Source organism: Dreissena polymorpha, chromosome 1 (assembly GCF_020536995.1).
Source record: "Dreissena polymorpha isolate Duluth1 chromosome 1, UMN_Dpol_1.0, whole genome shotgun sequence".
Classification (NCBI taxonomy): Eukaryota; Metazoa; Mollusca; class Bivalvia; order Myida; family Dreissenidae; genus Dreissena; species Dreissena polymorpha.
The window spans coordinates 130,528,106-130,552,211 of NC_068355.1; the positions used below are offsets into that span (position 1 = coordinate 130,528,106).

At 37.1% G+C, this 24,106-nt stretch overlaps 1 protein-coding gene and 1 long non-coding RNA gene across 3 annotated transcripts in view; both read left to right on the plus strand.

Annotated features, from left to right (window-relative positions):
• LOC127849685 (clustered mitochondria protein homolog) overlaps positions 1 to 23,530 on the plus strand; it is a 53,493-nt gene extending 29,963 nt beyond the window's left edge. For both annotated transcript variants that reach the window (XM_052382434.1, XM_052382440.1), the window contains exons 21-31: positions 10,905 to 11,066; positions 12,492 to 12,555; positions 13,150 to 13,240; positions 14,049 to 14,235; positions 14,436 to 14,708; positions 15,185 to 15,310; positions 16,781 to 16,866; positions 17,963 to 18,092; positions 19,367 to 19,501; positions 20,404 to 20,477; positions 21,023 to 23,530. In XM_052382434.1, the coding sequence (XP_052238394.1) occupies positions 10,905 to 11,066; positions 12,492 to 12,555; positions 13,150 to 13,240; positions 14,049 to 14,235; positions 14,436 to 14,708; positions 15,185 to 15,310; positions 16,781 to 16,866; positions 17,963 to 18,092; positions 19,367 to 19,501; positions 20,404 to 20,477; positions 21,023 to 21,242 (1,548 nt within the window). In that variant the 3' untranslated portion in view covers positions 21,243 to 23,530. The remainder of the gene's footprint in view (positions 1 to 10,904; positions 11,067 to 12,491; positions 12,556 to 13,149; positions 13,241 to 14,048; positions 14,236 to 14,435; positions 14,709 to 15,184; positions 15,311 to 16,780; positions 16,867 to 17,962; positions 18,093 to 19,366; positions 19,502 to 20,403; positions 20,478 to 21,022) is intronic.
• Positions 2,734 to 4,085, plus strand: LOC127849931 (uncharacterized). Its single transcript, XR_008034969.1, has 2 exons — positions 2,734 to 2,872; positions 3,174 to 4,085. It is a non-coding gene; the product is annotated as an uncharacterized LOC127849931 (long non-coding RNA).
• Positions 23,531 to 24,106: the final 576 nt, after the last annotated feature.

The following is a 24,106-nucleotide window of genomic DNA, read 5'->3' on the forward strand; positions in this document are numbered from 1 at the left end:
ATCTTCAAGTGCCGGAATTCGGCCACCTCTCTAACTGAAAACAGATCAGGTTAAACATAGTACAATGTAACCTAACCAGAAATCAAGAACCGTAACTCATCTTACTTTTCTTGGAGAACGCCGTGCAGTTCGCCATTTTTCATCGGATCTGAAATTTGGTTGTTTTTATTTTATTCTGCGTGGTATATGTGTTTGAAATTGATGAATTAGATAATTTATCGTTTCTGCTTCATTCAGAAATCTTTTTTCGTATTATTTTGTTATTATTTAATTGATATTCATCACTTTGCCGGGTTTTTGCATTTGCTCATGAATTTTGCACGTGCATTTCGTGGCCTTTTTTGTCAACAAGTATTGACCATATTGTACAGTATTTCTGCTTTGCTTTACTGTTTATTTCAATTATTTTGTTCAAATTAACTGTTCTCTTACGTAGATTTCTTTCTTTCTAAGAATGAGTTTACAAATTAGAGGCTCTTGTGGACACATTAAGGCTTCGTGAGATTCCCACAAGACTTGTTTGTCTTGTACTAATTGTACCATTGAACATAAATGTTCTGTTTGCAGTGCTTGGGATGATGGGACGTGGCAGAGAGCAATCCGTCGCAGAACGTTTCTAAGCAGAAAACAGACAGATGAAACTTCATCAGATGAGAAAGTCCTGGTGACTTTGCAGACTTCGGACGAGAAATTGCAGTTTCAGTCAATGGGTATAGGGCAAGATGGAGGTCGTACTATGCTAACTTCGTTAGAAAGTCGATCAACATCAGACCATATGGTGACCACTGTCAGCCGGTCTATGCCCGATGGCATTGGTCAAGGAATACAACCAATGCCGGACCATTTGGATGCCCCCATACGATCATTGCCTGGTGACAACACTGGTCATAGTATGACCGGTATGTCACCGGGGACCGGTCCAGTCACCGGTCCATGGCACGGTCATCTGTCTGTGGTACCGGGAACCGGTCTGGTCCTTGATACCAGGGACCGGTTCGGTCCCTGACACTGGGGACCGGTCCGGTCACCGGTCCATGACACCGATCACCAGGGACTGGTCTGGTCACAGGTCAATACCACCGGTCACCAGGGACCAGTCTGGTCAACGGTCAATACTACCAGTCACCGATCAATACCACCAGTCACCAGGGACCGGTCACCGGTCAACAGTCAGTACTACTGGTCAACAGTCACAGTTCACCAGTCATAGATCGAGAAAGAGACATTGATTATCTTCATCAGACTATTCCTCCTCCTCTTCTTCTTCAAAGGCATCTGAGTCGTCAACTAGTACTGAAATAGAGGTAGATGTCGTACTTTATGGAGTAGCCCTCATTCACGGCGTCAATATGATCAGTACCGATCATCTCGAGACTCTAGGAGACGTTATTCTTGGAGACGTCGTTCCCATCGAAGTTGATCTGTTTCTCGGCATCGTAGGGATAAAACTCGTTGTCATGCTTCACGTAAACAGTGTCGATCTGACTACACTTATCCTACACAGTTCTATCCTGTCTCGGATTGTAATGTTGCTGTACCCTATGTACCAGATCCAGTTTCCAGTTTAACATTATCAAATGTTGCTGTGACTGGTACTACTTCGCAGACTTTGTCTTCTGGTGTTGTTCTCACCACTACAGATACTTACTCTGCTCCACGTGTTGCGGCTATGCGACCTATTCGGGTACCTCCTACTGCGACATCATCTAATCCGGACACTTTATGGCTTCAAGTTTCCTATGGACAATTCGTTCCAGTCAATCCTGATAGTTTACCGTCATCTTCCGGTTTTTAGCTCGACTATTATATATGAAATATATATAGTGGAGCTATCCTACTCACGTCGGCGTCTGCGTTAGCGTGCAAATGTTAAAGTTTTCGTACTACCCCAAATATTTCCTTTGTCCCTTGACATATTTTGCATACTTGTTTACCAACATGACCTCAACCTATAAACAAGAGCAGACAATTCTATCAAGCATTTTGTCATAATTATGGCCCCTTTTCCACTTAGAATATGCAGCAAATGTTAAAGTTTTCGTACTACCCCATTTATTTTCATTGTCCCTTGACATATTGCTTTTATATTTTGCATACTTGTTTACCAACATCACCCCAACCTATAAACAAGAGCAGACAACTCTATCAAGCATTTTGTCATAATTATTGCCCCTTTTATACTTAGAATATGCATATTATTGATAAATCTACGTTAAAGTTAGCGTATTACCCCAAATATTTCCTATATCCTTTGACATATTGCTTTTATATGTTGCATACTTGTTTACCAACATGACCCCAACCTATAAACAAGTGCAGACAACTGTATCAAGCATTTTGACATAATTATGGCCCCTTTTACACTTAGATAATTGAACAACACTAACCTGAATACCACAATCGATTCCACCCAAACAATACCCCAAGCCCCTACCCAGAATCCCTCCCCCCCCCCACCTCCCCCTCCCCCCAATTTTTTTTTTTAAACATCATCTAATATATTACCACACCCCACACTATACCCCCCTCTCTACCCCCCCCCCCCCATTTTTTTTAAATCATCTAATAAATGAACACACCCCACATTATACCCCCCTCTCACCCCTGCACCCCCCTACCCCCCCCCCCCCCAAAAAAAAATCATATTTTTAGTCGGATTTTTTTCGAAAAAATCTCGGCTTATAGATTGATGTTGTCGGGCGGGCGGGGGGCGGGCGGGCGGGGTGGCGGCGTGCTCGAAAATGTTAAAGTTCTTATTTCATGGTATAACTTTGGTATGCTTGGACCTAGAGTCTTCAAACTTGACATGAAGGTTGGCCAGGATTAACAGATGACCACTGGTCATTTCAAGGTCATTCATTTGAAGGTCAAGGTCACTGTGACCTTCAATATAAAAAATGTTAAAGTTCTTATAACTTTGGTATGCTTGGACCTAGAGTCTTGAAACTTGACATGAAGGTTGGCCATAACTAGTTAGTAACCACTGGTCATTTCAAGGTCATTCATTTGAAGGTCAAGGTCACTGTGACCTTGAATGTAAAAATGTTAAAGTTCTTATTTCATGGTATAACTTTGGTATGCTTGGACCTAGAGTCTTCAAACTTGACATGAAGGTTGGCCAGGATTAACAGATGACCACTGGTCATTTCAAGGTCATTCATTTGAAGGTGAAGGTCACTGTGACCTTCAATATAAAAATGTTAAAGTTTTTATAACTTTGGTATGCTTGGACCTAGAGTCTTGAAACTTGACATGAAGGTTGGCCAGAACTAGTAAGTAACCACTGGACATTTCAAGGTCATTCATTTGAAGGTCAAGGTCACTGTGACCTTGAATGTAAAAATGTTAAAGTTGTTATAACTTTGGTATGCTTGGACCTAGAGTCTTGAAACTTGACATGAAGGTTGGCCAGAACTAGTAAGTAACCACTGGACATTTCAAAGTCATTCATTTGAAGGTCAAGGTCACTGTGACCTTGAATGTAAAAATGTTAAAGTTCTTATTTCATGTTATAACTTTGGTATGCTTGTACCTAGAGTCTTCAAACTTGAAATAAAGATTGGCCAGTACTAGAAGATGACCACTGGTCATTTCAATGTCATTCATTTGAAGGTCAAGGTCACTGTGACCTTAAATGTTAAAATGTTAAAATTGTTATAACTTTGGTATGCTTGGACATAGAGTCTTCAAACTTGACATGAAGGTTTGCAAGCACACTTAGATGACCACTGGTCATTTCAAGGTCATTCATTCTAAGGTCAAGGTCACTGTGACCTTGAATGTAAAAATGTTAAAGTTCTTATAACTTTGGTAGGTAAAAATGTTAAAGTTCTTATTCCATGTTATAACTTTGGTATGCTTGTACCTAGAGTCTTCAAACTTGACATAAAGGTTGGCCAGTACTAGAAGATCACCACTGCTCATTTCAATGTCATTCATTTGATTTCTGTGTAGGTATGTGAAAGCAAAACAATAAATAGTATTATTTCATCTAAGTTTATTTTCTTACATTTGATAATGAAATTGATGGAAACTTCAAACAATATCTTACTAATTTGCTAATAAAAAAATTGAGATCAAACTTTCCTAATTGTCAATTCAAGTTCATATTTGTGACCTTAAATGTTATTGTTGTTCATGTATATGCATGCATTCAAAACATAACACAAGGTTTGCTCATGCCTTGAAAAGTACTTACATTTCATTTTGACCTTTGAACAATATTTCAGTAATTTAAGTATTGCATTGACAAAAACACGAAAGGTACTTTCCTGTCATTTAAATCAAAAATCCGGCTTCAATGCGGTCATCTCCGACCGCGGAACTCTTGTTTTTTAACATCATCTAATAAATTACCACATCCCACATTATACCCCCCTCTCATCCCCCCCCCCACCCCCCAATTTTTTTTTCCCCCTTTTTGTATTTTGGAAAGATCGTCTAATAAATTATTGAATATGAAAAATTTCCCCATGATGGCTTACGTTATACTGTCAAGCACTCGAATAGTCGAGCGCGCTGTCCTCTGACAGCTCTTGTAATTATCAGGGTGTTGATTGTGTAGATGGTCATTCATCATTACCAGATACTCGCAATCTGGTGCATGATAATCGGCCTAGTATTTTCACTTCGGTTTCCGCTGATTCTATGCACACAGCTGGTGTTGTAGACAATGAGGCCGATTCGGAGGTAGATACCAATGATGACACTGATCAATATTTGTCATCAATTAATCAGATATATGAACTGATATTTCAAACTCTTGGTGATGATTATTGTCCAAGACCTGCGGAGATGTCTACTAATTCGACGATCTCTATTACGGAAAAATTAGTTTGTACATTTGATTCCAACAGGCTTTCTAAGGCTACGTCTCGCATTGATACAAGCCTTCCTATTGGTTCTACTGTAATATCAGTTTTTCAATCGTTGGAATAGCTAATAAGATCATTCCAAAACAAGGAGAACTGTGGAAGGTGCCTAAGGATTTATCTGATGATCCTAAGCATAATCAACGTACTAGAAGCTACAAGCCTCCCGTACCAGATCCAACCTCCGGATTGGATTTTGCCAAATTACCGGTTCAGGATCCTGACATCAATAAGCTGTTGCTTAATATGCCCACTTCTTCAACTTCTGTTTCTGTTCCTTATTCAATGTTGGAACATTGGGAAGTGAGAGAACGCAGATCTCTAGGTTTTACCAACCAGATAGATCTCATGCTAGCAACTCTTTTGCAGTTGGTGTGTGATTGGTCAGACTCGGTTCCTGAAGAACTTTGTGATTTGTTAATTCATCTTTCACGAACGACATTGTCTCTTTCACATAATGCTGCTTCTTCAATGTCGGAGATGCTAAGGATTCGTAGAGATCTTATCCTTTCTTCTTTACATAAAGATTTTCTATTAGAACCGGGTATGAATGCTCTCAGAACGGCACCTCTCTCATCAGGATTTCTTTTCGGTGGAAGGATTCAAGACGCAATTTCAGCGGACAAAGATGATCAACTTCATGCTTCTTTAGCTTGAAACAACTCTGGACAACGCCAAGGGGCCTTTAAGCGACCTGCTTCTAGACCAATGACAAATCCAGTAGTTAAGAAGGATAAGGGGAATAACCTTTTCTCTAAAAGGCCTTCCTTGAATCCTAACAAACAGTCTCCATTTAAGAGACCTTCTGTTTCTCATAATCTTCTGTTAAGAAGTCTGGTAGGAAGAACAAGTCTCAGCCGGATAAGAGTTATTCCAGACCTTTTACCGGCATGGGTGGACCGCCTGCTTATCAGCCCTAGGTACTTATCCTTAATACCGCCTTCTCCTCTGATGCTGGAAATACCAGTAGGGGCCAGACTTCTACATTTTTCAAATCGTTGGCTTTGTATAACTTCAGACGCTTGGGTTTATTCGCTAGTTACAGAAGGCCTGACTTTTCCATTTGAAAACAGACCTCCACTTTCTCGCGTCCCTGTAGAGCTGGTATCTCCGCATTCACAGATTCCAGAGTCCATCATTGGTCTCTTAGAAAAACAGGCGGAAGAAAGGGTAACAGACCCTTATTCTCCAGGATTTTACAGTCGTCTTTTTCTTGTTCAAAAGAAAAATGGTTCCTGGAGACCAGTAATAGACGTAAAAGTTTTCAACACGTATCTACTCAAACCAACTTTCAAGATGGAGACTCCTTCCTTCATAAGGAATTACATCAAACCTCTTCACTGGGGAGTGTCCTTGGATCTGGAAAATGCATACTTCCATTTTCCTATACATCCCAACTACCGGAAGTACCTTCGTTTTGCATTTCGAGGCCAGGAATACCAGTTCCGAGTGATGACTTTTGGGTTGGCAACAGCTCCTCTAGTCTTTACCAAGCTTATGGCTGCAGTAGGAGCACATCTCCGATTCCACGGTATTCTGCTTCTTCAGTACTTCGACGACTGGCTGTTACACCAGCTTGATCGTCAATTGCTTCTGCAACATCCGGAATTTTCTTGGAAGGAACTCCTATCATTAGGGCTCCTTTTAAATGGGTTCAAATCAGACCTCATTCCATCTCAAGATTTCACTTTTGTGGGAATGAATTTCTTGACTCACATCAACAAGGTCAGAGTGTCTCATTAACGTATATCAGACCTTCTGCTGAAGGTCAATTGGGTTTATCCCAATCTCATATAACAGCTCAAGAGTTCCTATCTCTCAACGGTATCCTGAGCTCAGTAGCAGACTTTGTGCAATTAGGATGTCTGTTCCTTTGTCCTCTTCAGCATTACCTCTCAGATTGTTGGAAATGGTCTCCGGACAATATGTTATCGAAGATTCCTATTCTTCCAGAGTTAATACCACATTTTCAGTGGTGGCTAGATGAGGAGATTTTCTTGGCAGGAGTGCCCCTTCTTCCTCCGCAACCGTCTTTGTATCTTATGACGGACGCGAGCAAGGAAGGGTGGGGTGCTCATCTGGAACCACTCAGTCTGACAGTTTTGGGGTTGTGGTCTCATCAGGAGTCACATCTGCATATCAACAATCTAGAAATGCGAGCGGTATTTCTAGCTGTATCTCATTTCCAGTCACATCTATGAGACTCTTGTGTGATGGTGTCAACAGACAATACATCAGTTGTGACTTACATTCAGGCACATTCTCACTCAATGTATCTGGAAACCAAGGAATTACTTGTTCTTTGCAAGACGCTCAACATTTTTCTTCCGGCCAAATATATTTCAGGTCGTCTGAACGCCCTGGCAGATGGGTTGTCTCGCAAACACCAATTACTTCCATCATAGTGGACACTTAATCAGGAAGTGACCAATGAGATTTTTCTCATGTTCGGTTATTCACTTGTCGACCTATTTGCAACCAGACACAATCACAGACTTCCTCTGTATGTGAGTACGGTTTCTGATCCAGCAGCGTGGGCAGTAGACGCGCTTTCGTTCGATTTGGACCAACTGGACGCTTACGCTTATCCCCCACCCATTCTGATTCCCCAAGTATTGGCGAAAATCAGGGTGAGTTCGTCTCGCATACTCCTGATGGCCCCTTGGTGGCCCAGGAGATTGTGGTTCAACGATCTTCTCAGTCTCCTGTACGATTATCCCAGGACACTTCCTCACAGATCAGATCATCTGTCTCAAAGAGGCAGACTTTATGCGGATCCAGCAATGTTCCACTTACACGTCTGGCCGTTATCAGGCAATCTCTGCAGAAGAAACGCTTTTCTGTCAGGGCTTCAAACCTCGTTGCTTCTACAAGGAGAAAATCCACCAGAGCAGTCTTATGATGCTCGATGGAAACTATTCTCTAATTGTTGTATTCGAGGGAAAATTGAAACTATCCTCTAATTGTTGTATTCGAGGGAAAATTGATCCCCTCAATCCATCTGCTAGACGTATAGCGGATTTTCTCATCTATCTTTTTGATGATAAGAAACTTTCTCTTAGTTCCATCAAAGGATATAGATCTATGATTTCGCATACATTGGCTTTTGCTAAATCATCACAAGTCTGTTCTGATCCAGCGATTTCGGAACTGATTCGATCTATGGAACTAAAACGTCCTGTTTCTCATCCACTGGCACCTAAATGGGATTTGGCTTGTGTTCTTGATTCTCTTACTACGTAGAGCTGCAACGATTCACCAAAAGCTCGATTCGATTTCTATTTCAGACACTCCGATACTGATTTTTTTTATTCGATTCATCTTCAAACCTTGTTTTATCATATATTCACTCTTCTGCCTCAAAATAAACATTTATGTTCAAAAGTGTCACATACCTAGATATCTTGGGCATTTGTCAAATTGTGTGGTAGTCTCATATAGTTTGGTTGGTTCAACAGTGTTTTAAAAACTGTTGAAAGTGTGTTAAATTAACATTTGTAAGAAATATTTTGCAAGAAACTGCCAATTGTCTTGCACACTATGTCAATATTTCAATAAAACACATAAAAAAGAAAAGCAAATAAGGACTCAATTTTAATATACAAAACTTCTGACTAGAAGATTGTGTTGAAAACACAATAATATATAATTAAATAAATAATCATAAGAACATCTAGAGTCAGTGGAGTGATAGTGTTATCACTATTATACTTATATCCAAAACCGCTAAAAGCACGTCTACCATTGTGCCGTGACAGCATCATCTGTTAACTGTAGGACAAAGCACATTCTCTAATAAACTTAACAAATTCCCAACAGAAACAGAACTACTTCTCTGGCTGGCGACCTGAGTAGTTGCATTTGTGCTACCTCTTAGTCTTGCTAAATCAATGTTATGTTTGCATCCGTGAAGCACAGTTTATCGGGAGGGCTACCATCCAGAAACGCAAAATACTGCCACACTTTTGATTTTAGCTTCTTAGGCGCATCTGATAATTTTAATTTGTCGGCCACAACTTGTTCAGTAATTTTGCCGCTTTTTCCAAAAGTAGACCGTAACGCGCTTATTGATTGGATGACTAAAGTAATAAGCAGCCAATCGCACGCGTCGTAATCACAGGTAAAGATAAAACCTACACTTTCCCGTATCAAATAGTCAGAATACAGCGAGCTTTATGTATATATGTATATATATGTCTATGTTAAAGAATCGAATCAAATTAGTTAGGTTTGGTATCGTAATTGAATCGACACATTTCAAACCAATTTTCGATGCATCGGATCGAATAGTTGCAGCTCTATTTCTAAGGCTCCATATGAAACCTCTAGATCAAGCTTCTTTACAGTTTCTAATTTGGAAGACCGTTTTCCTTCTTACTATGGCTTCAGCCAAAAGGAGAAGTGAAATTCATGTTCTTCTATCGAGGATGGTCATCTTCGTTTTGATTCCTCAGATGGATCTGTAACGTTGTTATGTCAGCCAGGATTCCTTGCTAAAAATCAACTCCCCTCTATGGCTTCTAAACCTTTCAAAGTGCCAAGTCTTTCTAATACTTGTGGACACGAAGATGATGATAGCCTTCTTTGACCGGTCAGGGCGCTGAAGTTCTATCTTAAAAGAGTAAAGTCTATTTGAGGTTCTTTCAAAATACTTTTCATTCCGTTAAAGGGGGGGGGGTGTATCTGCGGCATCTATTTCTCGTTGGGTAGCCTCGACTTTTAAGAAAGCTTATTCATCTCTCTCATCTAGGGATTTATCCCTGTTTAAGATTACACCGCATGAATTAAGAGCTCTTTCGGCTTCGTAAGCGTATATTAATAATGTTCCACTTTCTGAAGTGGTTCAAGCTGCTTTCTGGAGGAATCCGACCACCTTTTCCTCTTTCTATCTTCGTTCTCTTGAGTGTCAACAAGACAATTTATATATGTTGGGTTCTCTTGTGGTTGCTCAAAAAGTAGTTTCTTCCATGGCGTAATAGTGCTGGTGCTATCCGGAAACTAAAGTACAATACTGTACTAACGAATATTATCTGAGGACATATTTCTACTATCTCTGGCTGAAAAATCTTGATATGGGTTTTTGCTGTGATGGGAAAATATAACGAGAACCTCCCGCCACAGCTACAAAATCAGCTAGGGATAGCAGGTATGTATATATATATGACATTAAAACAAATTTTCTTAAAATAAAATTTATTTTAATTATTAAATACTTACCTGCTATCGGTAAGTCCCACCTTCCACCCTGCTTATCGTTTAATATTTTCATAATTGCATGAAAAGTAAGATGAGTTACGGTTCTTGATTTCTGGTTAGGTTACATTGTACTATGTTTAACCTGATCTGTTTTCAGTTAGAGAGGTGGCCAAAGTCCGGCACTTGAAGATTTCTGGAGAAGCTAACCCTCCTAGAAAGGTATAGCTAGGGATAGCAGGTAAGTATTTAATAATTAAAATGAATTTTATTTTAAGAAAATATATTTTAATTTAATGCCAATACACACAAGGATTTTTACAAATGAAACTTGTGCCTGGTGGCTGAAATGTTGTCCCGGAAAAAGTCTGTGTCATAAATTTATGTAAGTAACTAGTATAGTACTAGTGGATACAGTCAAACAGTGACACTTTTATATCATTAGCCAGGCAAAAATATGGATTAATCTATTGTTATGGTGTACAAGTTAATAACAAAGTATATAACTTCTATGCAGTTTTATGGCTTGATTGAATAATTTAGCAATCTCCTAGAAAATGTCGCTAAATGCATTTGGGTAAAGCCTTGTGCAACTCTGCACAGGCTAACAGGAATAAAACTCAGACTACCTAGACTGTATTTTTATTTAAAGAAAACTTCCTTTAAATAAAAAATTCCATAAAAGTGTAACATATCTCCCCTGATAAGCCTTTGATGACTCCACAGGTGAATCTAGGGCGATACTTAACGCACATGCATCAAGCCCCGTTTTCCAAGAGGCCTTACCGGTATTAGTGTTTGAAACCTCAGGAACTGATAAATTCTGTGCTCTGCTTTCAGACAATCTGCATAGCAGAGCTGATCACAAGGGCTTCCAAACACCTGTACAAGACACACATGCAGGGCGTTGAGAGCCGTAATGTCTCCATGGCGATCAGCCACTTCCTCAACTGCTTCCTGGGATCATTTCCCAGCCCCAACCCAGGAGTGTCCCTGGATGAGGTAAGTGTTTTGAATAAAACATTCTCTTTTTGATGGTGTGATTGAATAACAATTGGGAAAGGCAGGTGAACAAACTTGATATGCATTAACAAGGTCACATATTTATTATTTTACCTGTTGACCTTGTTGTTTTGACCAATATAAAACTGATTCAGACTACATATTGTCAAGATAAATATGTTGACCAAGTTTCATAATTATTAAATCATAATTGTTGCCTGTAGAGTGGTTTAAAGGATGTTATAAAGTGTATACCTGGAAACATAGGGTTTGGACACATTTGAATCAGATTTAAATTCATGCTAGATATTGTTAAATTAAGCTTTCTGCCCAAGGCACATTGCTGGACATTGGGTGATCACATTAGCTCACCATGAGCACTTGTTCTCAGATGTGCTTAACATTTGTTACCACTCTGGAAGCCACATGTATTATTCTTTCTCCATGAAACTTGGTCAGAATGTTGATTTTGACAATATCTAACCCATGTTTCAATCTGCGTCAGATAGTGTCAACAACTAGGTCACCAGGTCAAGTCTTCCCATAACACTATTGTAGATTATTTGTGAGCTGTGTAAACAAAATCCACCTATGATTGCATTCAGTGTACAATATCAAATATTGCGTCCTATTAGTGTAAGAAAAATTTACTCCAAATTAATCAGTTATGATAGTATATTTAAATTATTGTAAAATACTAATTAGTTTTTGTAACTCAAATAGAATCAAAACTTATTATTCTGTTCATGTGATTGCTTTTAAGCTGTACTAAAATCATGTTTCTTTAAATGTACCTGATAAGTATTTACATGTGATATATAACGTCTTGTGTTCTCAAAAAATTACTTTTATGATGAGACCTGAACTCTCTCACTGAATAGAGATGTTGTCAACAGTTCTCTGAAATCTACAATTTCCTATTAATATGGCATATATTCCAGACTGTCGCATACCCATGACATTGTTATTTTGTATAAAATACATAGGAATTGCAAATTACTTAAAAGTTTTGATACGGAAATCAAGTAGAAAAAAATTTCCCACTAAATAGACTGTAATTGTTTATTAAAACTGATGAAAAACATGCAGTTACAAAAACCAAGGATGAACAGAAGGAACAATGTTCTGGGACAAAGGGTTTTAATGATCGGGGGTAAGGCGTCATCCCAGATTAGCCTGTGCTTTTCAGGGACAATAAACTTGCCTTGTTTTATATAATTTAATGTTTTAAAGAAGTCTTAACTGAATAAACTAAAAAAAAGCCCAGTTTTTCTTGAGCAAGACAAATATATAGTTCCAAAATATTAGGTTTTAGTTGATATGCTGTAAATTTCCTGATGGCTTATCATCTTTGATTAAAACTGGTTCTGATGTCTAATGAACAAACAAGTTTTTTTTGCATATCATTATGTCTTTCTTTCAAAGCTGCATGGAAAGTCTTCAAAGAAGAAGAAGAGGAAGAATAAGCAAGGCATTGCTGTCAGTGTAGGTAGGTACTGTGGTATAGTTGACTGTAATGCATTAACTCTTTACCACTTAGAAGCTAAGTGAAAAAGGCTATGTGCAAACAGCATAAAACCAGTCTGGTCTTATGCTGTTTGCTGCTTATCAGTATCATAGGGTTGGAAATGAAGCCTTTAAGAGTTTAATCTAGGAAGAAAAGTCTTTAATTGAATTTTGCTTTCTTAGAGACTACAAATGGGTCAAAATGTGTTTAATAAGTGGTTAGTGATTTAAGAACATAATAAAAATTGATAAATAACTGAACGTTATGAACCTGATGCAAATGAATAGTTGAATTATAATAATAGATTTGTGGACAGTGCGAAATTCTTTAAATATTAAAATAAAGAGCCTGCTATTGGTTTAAATTTCTGAGCTCAAGTCAAAGAATTTCATAAGTATTGTCTTTTTAAGATAGATATATATCAGACTTGTAATTAAAGGAATAACTATCTTTCTCTATCTCTTGATCTTAAGACATACACACTACAACCATAAGAGCATCACAATAATGTTTTAATCATAATACATTTCTTCAGAAAATTCAAACCCTAAATGTACTAGTTGTTATGTGTTTCAGATAATGTTGACTGGGTGAGTGAGACGCCAAAGTCCCTATGGAAGAAGATAGCAGATGAAGTGGACGACTACTATCACTATACACTTGAATGGTATGGACAACTTAATTAGCCTCATTCTATGAAATATGGGCTTAATGCATGTTTGTTAAGTGTTGTTTCAGATTGGCATGTGCAGTCTGCACAGGCTAGTCAGGGACAACACTTTACACTTAAACTAAATTATCTTTTAGACGAGACTTCCTTTAAACAGCAAAATTTAAAAAAAAAAAAGTGTCGTCCCTGATAAACCTGTTAGGACTGCCGTGGCTAATCGGGATCGACTCTTTAAGCATATTTATTAAGCTCAGTTTTTCCAGAACAAGACTCAAATTGTATTTAGAGGTCATAGTGGTGAAGTAGATATGGTGTCCACTTAGTGATTGGGAGGTCACGGGTTTGATCCCCACTGTGGGAGCGTTCTTTAGATCTCCCCCATAGACACCAAGAACTGGTTATAGTCCCAGGAAACGACTCAAGAGGGTTTTAAATAAGCCTTAGGCTTTCTATGCAATCGAGCTTAAATAAATTGGTTTAAACTAAATTGTATTGAATTCACCATTAATTGTTTTACTTTACTCCCAACAGCTCTGGGTATTCAGATGGTTGATGGGAATATACTAACTTGTTAAGTGCAGAATAAATGTATGACATTGAGTTCTGGGTTACTCATAAATTGTTTAAATCATCGAGATGTAATAATATCATTTTGAAAGGGAAAAACAAAAGGGTAAATGCACATAGAAAATATTAGCTTTTTGCAATTGTCTTTCTTTGGTACATATATACTTATAATAAATTGCATATGGTATTTTTAAATCATTAGTCTTTACATTTGTAAAACAAAATACAACATTTTCAGTGACTCCATTGATTCTGCTGTTGAAAAGTACGGAGTCCAGCGAGTGTCGCTGTTGCGCTCCTTCTGTCAGCGTGTCGGCATTCAAATACTGCTAAAAGACTACAACCTGGAGTGCCGAAATAGAACAGTTTTCAACGATGATGACATTGTGAATGTCTTGCCGATTGTCAAACACATTCAGCCACGGGTATGTGTAGGTCAAAGTTAACAAATTTGAACGATTAAATATTTTTGTTCTTACAATTCTTGATGTTGTTTATGGTATGAGGTTTAATATATTCACACAGAAATAACTGCTTATGTAAATGGGTAATTATACTTTGTAAATTTATATGGGATTTTATCACTGCCCTCTACTATCTTTGCATAATTATGATATAATTGCAGGCGTCAGATGCGTACCACTTCTTCACGAGCGGCCAGTCCAAGATCCAGCAGGGTCTCATCAAGGAAGGCTACGACCTTATTCTGGAGGCCCTCAACCTGCTCAACAACGTGTATGGGGCCATGCACCCCGAGATAGCTGCCTGCCTGCGCCTGCTTGCCCGGCTCAACTACATCATGGGAGACTATGGGGAGGCAATGAGCTACCAGCAGCGCGCCGTGCTCATGAGTGAACGTGTGCTGGGAGTGGACCATCCAAACACCATCACTGAATATGTATGTACACTGTCATGAAATGTCTAAGAATTTTCATTTGAACATCAAGTCCCTATACCATCCAGTAGTATAATTGTAGTCAGGCTATAAAGTCTGTATTCACCTCTCTGTTGTATGCAATGCTTGTGGAAATTTCTGCTGTTAACTATGATTATGTAATGATTTTGGTCAGTTGATTTTAGTAATGACATGGAATATGAAGAGGTTACAGAAAGGCATCGATAATGTCAATTAAGGATTTGATCATCCATGTACCGTTTCATAATTAATAAACAACTTGTTGATCTCAACAATTTGTGATACATAACATTGACAATCAATTCAAAATAATGTACCATTGATACCGTCATAAAATATGTTTAAAAAATAAGTATACAAAATTTATTTATAATGTGTATGTCATCTATTTATAGTACAAAAAACACAGAACAAGAAACAATATTTTGTTGTTATTTATACATTTCCATGAATTCCAGACTCACCTAGCGATGTACTGTTTTGCCAACAACCAAGTGTCCAGTGCCTTGCGTTTGATGTACCGAGCCAGATTCCTCGCACTTGTCTGTCATGGGGAAAATCATCCAGAAATTGGCCTGATTGATGTAATTAAACCATGCTTATGTCTGTAAGGTGTCTGTCAGTCTCTTAAAGGGACCTTTTCACAGATTTTGGCATGTATTGAAGTTTGTCATTTAATTCTTCATATTGATCAATGTAAACATTGGAATTAAAAAGCTCCAGTAAAAAACAAGAAAAATATTAAAGAAACAAAAAACAGTAACCCTCAACTGGCTTGAACCGCTGATTTCAAGAGTAAGAGTCGTAGATGATTCGGCCATCCATTCTAATTTAACGATAGATGTTTTTTATACTTTATATAAGCAACCCTCGTAAGTTTGCAAATTTAACGACAACAACAGAATGCTCCAAATTATTCAATCGTTTCCCATTGCAACGCTTTATAATTTTCATGTTTTAAAATCGTCAAAAGAATCATTAAATGGATATTTTAGAGCATGGTAAATGTTCAGTAATAATGTGTCCTCACAGATATCATAACTACAAAGAAAATTTGCAAATCTGAAATTACTATTTTTATTTTGTCAATTTACCAAAACCTGCTTAGGACCCTAGAAGTAGAGCTATGTATTAAACGTAGGACCCTTTAAGTAGACCTATGTATTAAACGTAGGACCCTTTAAGTAGACCTATGTATTAAACGTAGGACCCTTTAAGTAGACCTATGTATTAAACGTAGGACCCTTTAAGTAGACCTATGTATTAAACGTAGGACCCTTTAAGTAGACCTATGTTTTAAACATAGGACCCTTTAAGTAGACCTATGTATTAAACGTAGGACCCATAAGTAGACCTATGTATTAAACGTAGGACCCTTTAAGTAGACCTATGTATTAAACGTAGGACCCTTTAAGTAGACCTATGTATTAAACGTAGGACCCTTTAAGTAGACCTATGTTTTAAACGTACTCTAAATTTGATATTTTAATCTCACACTGGGAAACATGTTTGGAATGTTTTTATTTTAATGCGCTTATCTAAACATAATTCCAGTCTATTGGCAAATAGGTGTCCCTGATTAGCTTGTGCGGGTTTCACAGGCTAATCTGGCACAATACTTTTTGCTCATGCATACAATTTGATTAAAACCAGACTTGAAAAATGTATGTGGATTAGGGCCAGGTTTGATTACCTCCCTTATTGTATCATGGCTCTGAGATTTGCCTCTTGACAAATTCTTGCTCATTAATGTTGTTTTTGAACACAATATTCTTATACTCAAAATTTTCAGAGTAACCATATCAAAACTGAATATCTAAAAATACTGGCTAATGATGGATCTGTTAAAATTTGGAAAACATGAATTATGTGTCATTTGTTTAATCATATATCCATTTACAAACAATATTTGTTGTACTCAACCAAGGTGAAATGTAGGTAAACTTCCTGATAAAAGTGTCTAGGCAAATATATTGGTATTAACAAAACACAAGTGTTATGCTACTAAGAGAGCGGAAATAACATTTATGCTTTACATGCCAACTTGATTTCAGAGCAACATTGGGCTTATTCTACATGCTGTTGAGGAATATGAAAGATCTCTTACTTTCCTAGAACACGCTTTACGCTTATACCAAAAGTAAGTGACATTATATGTACCCAGTGCTTATAGAAGCAGAATTTAAATAATGACATCATTCTTAAGAACCATACAAGAAAGCAATATTTAAATTAATTTTGCAAATCCAAAGATCCTATCCAGATTATTTACCCTTAGTAATTTACTGACTATTTCATAAATGCTTAGTAACTCTGATCTACTTGTCGTTAGCTATGACGTCATACTTGTTGATTTTGCAGTGTGATATTTAAAATTAATGACCGCTCCTTTTTTATTCCTTTTCCCCATACGTGGCAAAGTGAAAATGGCTTTTGAAGCCAGCATTTAACCAGATCAGCCTGTGAGTAACTTGCAGTCTGTTCAGGTTTAATGCTGTTTGAGGCTAATCTGAGTATCTAATGGTTGGAAATGAAGCCTTTAAAACTTAAATTAAGTAAGAAAGGTGTTTAATTACATGTAACTTTCTAAGGGACTACAAATGCGTCAAAATACATGTCTTAGTGGTAAAGGGTTAAATTTATACAAGGGCTTAAGAATTTCTTGTCAAACTTTGAGTATACACCTCCGGAACCTGCATACGTTACCCTTACTGTCTCAGAAGCAAAGTGAAAATAGCTACATGTACATGCAATCAGCATTAAGCCATGATGAATCCATTAAAAAGGTCTTAACTTTAAAACGGATTAAAATGCGATTCTGAGTAGGAAAGGGTTGCCCTGAAATTGTAACTTATGGCCTGATATTGCAACCACTTGCCCTGATATTGCAACCACTTGCCCTGATATTGCAACCACTTGCCCTGATATTGCAACCACTTGCCCTGATATTGCAACCACTTGCCCTGATATTGAAACCACTTGCCCTGATATTGCAACGACTTGCCCTGATATTGCAACCACCTGCCCTAATATAGCAACCACTTGCCCTGATATTGCAACCACTTGCCTTGATATTGCAACCACTTGTCCTGATATTGAAACCACTTGCCCTGATATTGAAACCACTTGCCCTGATATTGCAACCACTTGCCCTGATATTGAAACCACTTGCCCTGATATTGAAACCACTTGCCCTGATATTGCAACCTGATTAATGAATCCCTCCATGTACCTAGGTTCTATGGTGGCAAGAGTTTAAAGGTGGCCATGAGCTGCCACCTGGTTGCACGTACCCACTCGTGCAGGGGAGACTTCCGCGCAGCACTGGCCAGTGAGAAAGAGGCCTACACCATCTACAGACAGATGGTAATTACTCAGAGCTTAGAATGATCCTTGTATTGTGATAATGTGGCATAATGCCTGTGCGTCATCCCAGATTGGCCTGTTAAATCCACACAGGCTAATCAGGGGCTACACTTTCTCCTGTACTGGATTTTCAATTAAAAGAGACTTCATGGGAATAAATTATACCATATAAGCAGAGTGTTGTGCCTTAGTAGCTCAGTGCATGTGCCCATTCACAGCCTATTATAGAATGGAACTTTAAACACATGAATTAAGCCCAGCTTACCAAGAAAGAGGCCAAAATTGTGAATCTGCTAATTTGTGACTGTTGATAACTTTTTTAACACATTTAGTTACTGTATTGATTGACTGATTTGAAGGATGTGTTGTACATGTATTATTGAAGTGAATCACCTTGTAACAATGTTTGCGGTACCATGGGAATTTGTGGATTATGTTTTTTACTACCTATAAATAAGCATGTACCAAATGAACTCAACAAATGGTTTTATGCCCAAAGCATCCATGAATAGCCTGTTTGTTTTTCTGTCTGGTTAAAGCTAACCCAAAATAACATGTTTACTCTGAAATCTATAAAGCTTCCTTCAAAGCTTTTATACCTAAATGGATGATTTATTTTAACACTGTCAACAAACTCATCTTCTGAACCCAATTTGACCCTAGCATTGACCTACTTCCATTTTAACTTCTTCAGAAGGTCCAAATTCTTGGTTTACCTTAAATGATGTGTTTCGTCTAACATCATAATTGTCTCCTTCTTAGCATGGTACTTGAAAAGATGATGTTGTTGAATACTTTCAACAAGCCCACATTGCCTCACCCCAAATGACCTAGCATTGACCTACTTCGATTTTAGCTAATTCAGAAGGTCCAAATTCTTGGTTAACCTTAAATTACTTGCTTTGTCTAACATCATAATTGCCTCCTACTTAGGTTCAGTACTTGAAAGGATGATGTCATTGAATACTTTCAACAAACCCAGATCAACTGACCTCATTTTGACCTTGATACTGACCTAGTTTCGGACATATTGGACTTATAACAATGGGCAAAGGAATACAATCTGACAAATCTTCCACTGGGGGCATATGCAACTATTGAATGCAGCATCTTGTTGATGTCAGAAAGAAATAAAAGCAGGATAATTTTTTAGATTACGGTATTGAATTCTTTTTTTTCCTATCATTGATGCATTTTAAGAAAAATTCAACACTGTTTTATACTGGTTTCTGTACTTGAATATAATAAACAGTAACCATATTTCCCATTGCTAGCTGGGAGAGGAGCATGAGCGTACAAAGGAGAGTGGAGAGTGCTTGAAACATCTCACGCAGCAGGCGGTCACCTTCCAGAAGAAGATGAACGAAATTGTGAAAGGGGAAAAAATCACGTCATTAGCACCTTTACAGGTCTGTTTTAATCCTTTACCTCTTAGATACACAGTTTGACAAGTTTGTAGTCCCCTAACAAAATCTTCTTTCTTACTAGATTCAAGTTTTAAATGCTTCATTTTCAACTCTCAGATATTGATGAGCAGCTAACAGCTAAAAACCTGAACAGACTGTGAGTTTCTCACAGGCTGTTCTGGTTTTATGCCGGATGATTATAGCCATTTTCACTTTGCTTCTGATGAAAAAAGGGTTTGTCTGGATCTTGTGTTCGGATGCCTTTATGTGATTTACATTGTGATAGTTTTAAGTTTAATATCTAGATGATATATCTGCGAAAGAAAATCTTTGTTTGAATAATAAAATGTTACAGGTAAATCAAGAAGTAAAGTAATTTTATGAAAGTGAGCATTCATTTAAGAATACATTAAGTGGCACGCCATTTTTATATGAAAAAAAGCACAGATATGTAACACATGTTTGTGCAGGTTTTTTAAGCCCCCGAAGGAGGGCATAATGTGATTGCACTATCTGTCACACTTTGCGTTTAGGTTTCAAAAATGCTCATAACTTCTATGTTGCTTCAGATGTAACATTCATATTTGGTATGCATGTGTATATGGACAAGGCCTTTCCATATGCACACACATTTTTACCCCTTTGACCTTGACCTTGAACTTAGAGTCAGCATCTAGATTTCGAAGAATGTGTTTAGGTTTGGAAAAATGCTCATAAGTTCTATCAAAGCATTTATAGGGGAATATGTCATCCTATGGAGACAGCTCTCGTTTGTCTTATTTTTTTTTGCATGTAGATCAAGTAGACATGGAGTCAGTTTATGCTGTTTTGTTGCTATATTACTAGTCATCTTGCAACTGATGAGCATTTCACAAGGAAGATGGTCATTGTTGTTGTGCTTCCAGATTCAGACCCCTTCCATGCAGAGTGTGCTGGAGATGTTGAATGTTGTCAATGGAATAGTCTTCGTTCAAATTAGGTAAGCTGTCAATCTGTGCTATCAATTGAAAATACATTATTATACTTTTTCATTTGAGCTGTTTTGTGAAAACTTTGCTAAATGCATGTGTGTAAATGTTGTCCCAGATAAGCATATGCAGTCCGCTCAGGGACAACACTGTCTGTATAGACTGGATTTTCGCTTAGAAGAGACTTCCTTCTAATGCATATTCCATTAAAGCAGAAATTGTTGTCCCTGATTAGCCTGTGCAAATTGCACATGCTAATCTGAGACGACACCTCATGCAAATCCAAGTCCTGTTTTCCCAGAAAATAGCTCATTCAATAATAACTTGCAGTATACATGTGCAGTGTACATTTAAAAGTGCAGTATTTTCTGTCTGTCATGCATATATTGTTTAGGTTTCATTTTTCATGTCATTACTTGCCTTATTTGAAAGTTAATTATCATGTCAGACTTAGTATTTCTCTTTTATGAAAATATGATTTAAGCTATAAACAAAAACAATTTAAAAATCCAAACTCGTGTACATCTTTGCAACTAATTGTGTTTCTGTGATACAGCCCCGAGGAAATTGCTAGATTACGTCGCGAAGTTGGCCAAAAACAGGAACAGAAAGAGGTAGAAATGAGCAAGTTGAACGGCAAGGACTCAGATAGTAAGGACTCTGATAGTGGCAACGAATCAAATGGTGCCTCTAGCCCTGAGAAAGAATCCCTTCCAGTAATCAACGGCACGTTGGTCAACGGGTCTGCACACCTAGAGGAGATCCTCACTAACTGAACTGTGGAACATTCAGCTATTAAATGGCATTAACCCTTTAAGCGCTGGAACCAAATTTTAAAGGCCTTTGCAAACAGTTTGGATCCAGATGAGACGCCACAGAACGTGGCATCTCATCAGGATCCAAACTGTTTGCTATTCTGATAGTATTCTTTGAAAAAATTCTAAGAAAATGCTAATTTTACAAATTCAGCAGACGACATTTTAGCAGACTACAAATTTCCCAGCATGCAAAGGGTTATAATATTCAGCTATTGGATGGTGTTTGCTGATTATTATGGTGTTGCATGTGTCTGTACATTTTTTAAAGAAAGCGTGTTAATCATGAGTTTTGTAGCTGATGTGTGATACTTAAGTATTCCCCGATCGTTCAGACTATGTGAAGTGATGAAAAATTGAGGGAAAAAATCAATCATCAGCTCTCTTTGTTAATGTCATGGAACAATATGTATTTGAAATTTATATATATATATGTGTAAGAAAGGATTATTTTCCTTCAATTGTGCATCAAAATTGAATTTTGGGGTAATCCTTCCTAGTGGATCATTTTGGAGTAGTTCCCTTTTTGCCAAATATGCATTTTCTGTGCATGAATATAATCTGTAGTGCTGCTGAAGAAGAAATATTTGCATGCTTTATGAATTTCTTGAAGTGTAGGTCAACCATGATGTAACTTAAGATTGACAAATGTGTAGAGTGTGAATAAAAAATAATATAGTCTGTTTTAAGTAAGTTTATTTGGTTGATGTTGATTGTTTCTTGGGGCCTACTGTTTAACAACCTGTGTTAATGTTGGTGTTACATGTCAGTAGATATGGGTTTGTGACATTATAAAAGACAGGGGTCTGTGACAACAATGTTTGTTTCTGTTCATCATTTTCATCTGATTGTAACTTCTTCATACAGCAAGAAATAAAGCTTAGTCTTCTGTTTCTAACTAATTGTTTTGTGTACCATTTTTTGTTCAAAGAAACAAAACATTTAGGAAATTCTGCAGCAAACAGTTGTGACTTAACATATGTAAAAATTGATTTTCAATAGCGGAATGCAGTCTTGTTTATGATGTCGTAACAAATGTTTAATGACAAATACAATTAATGGGAATTAAAATCTAAAGTGTTATACTATGCAGTTCCTGTCTATGTACGTACTTTAAAGGTTGTATCCCTAAAACAAACACACATTAATATAATCAGATCATTATATTCGGAAACAATACAATCTAATTTATGAATAAAAACTAACCCCTATTGTGTATCTTCATTTATTATGTTTCACAGAAATTTCATTAGTGCATGTATATGTAAATATGATATGAATTTTGTACACTCTTGTTCACTGTGTTCGTGTATATGTTTTCATGCTTCAACCATTGGTATATAAGAAACCATTGTTATATACTTATGACATTTCCTAGGGTTAGTCCAAGTGTGATGTCCATGTTCTTAATTTTTGTTAAAATCAAAATAAATGCAGTAGATTTTACTACTACATGCCTATTATTACATAGATTCAAAGGATTTGTTATGAACTGTTTAATGTCTTAATTGGAATATTTGTTAGTGAACGTAAAACGTGAATGTAAAAGCATTGAATTGTATACTATTATTATGTTGATATGTCAAGCTTATATTTTTGTTAAATGATATTTTATCTTTATTTTGTCTTGAACATGGACTGGTGATTTTGAATAGATTTCTGCATGTTAAACCCTAACCACAATGCACTGGTTTTTTTTGGTAATTTATTTTAGTTGCTGTAATGTACACTCACAGTTTTATAATTATACAAGTAAATTATTATAATATATAATCTTAAATCATGCACTATTTTGTTATGTGTTATAATTTATGAATGGCTATGTTTTAAATATAATTATCTTCCCCTGACAATGTTGAAAGTGTTTGCGTTTTGGTAAAAATAATATGCCAATTGATAAATAAGACCCAGGCTTATTGAAAGAAATCGAACACCTACATATGTGAATCATTTTATAAAATGTGTAGTCAAATAATAATCACAACATTGTCATTCGAAAGCTGCAAGTCTTATCTGACTGCTTTGGTTTGTATAATTTTGGGTCAGTGCAGAACTGTATTAAATAAATTGTGAATATAAACACCAGTATGCATTGAATGATTTATTATTTCATATCTTCTAGGTTTTGTGTTTAGACTTTAAGATATTCACCTGTGACTTAGTGTTTGTGTGGTTTGAATTTTATAGACTAGATATGCATTTGTTAGGACGCATAAATTGTGAACAATAATAAACAAAAGTTTGCCATATGAGTTTGCTCCTGGTTTTATTTACATACAAACACATTCATTTAATTATTTTGAAAATCAAAACCTTAACACACAATTTCACTACAATAGCTCCATCCAAACGCAAGCTACTGAGCGGAAACAGGTGACCTTGACTTTGAACTAACATGCCCCAAGTACAAACCCATGGGTGGTCTTCATTCCATCATGCTTCATCCAAAGTTCCATCAAGAGATTCTAATTCACCAAATGCAAGGATTTGACGAGGCAAAGGGCATGTATTCAATGATGCATTCTTCATTTACTTTGGTCAATCTTCAATGATTAAAAGTGGAGCCTCACTTTTCCAGACTTACAGAAGCGTATCGTAAAATAATTGTTCAACTAATGGGACTTAACGAAGTTACATTTTTTCTCAAGAAATAGAGGATATTTGTTCATGTCACAGAGTAAGATCGTTTGTTATTTCACGAGTGATCATAGAAAATATATTTTCACGAGTGGTAATATTATCTTTCTATGATCACTCGTGAAATAACAAACGATCTTACACTGACATGAACAAATTTTCTGTTTCTTTTATCCCCCCTTCAAGAA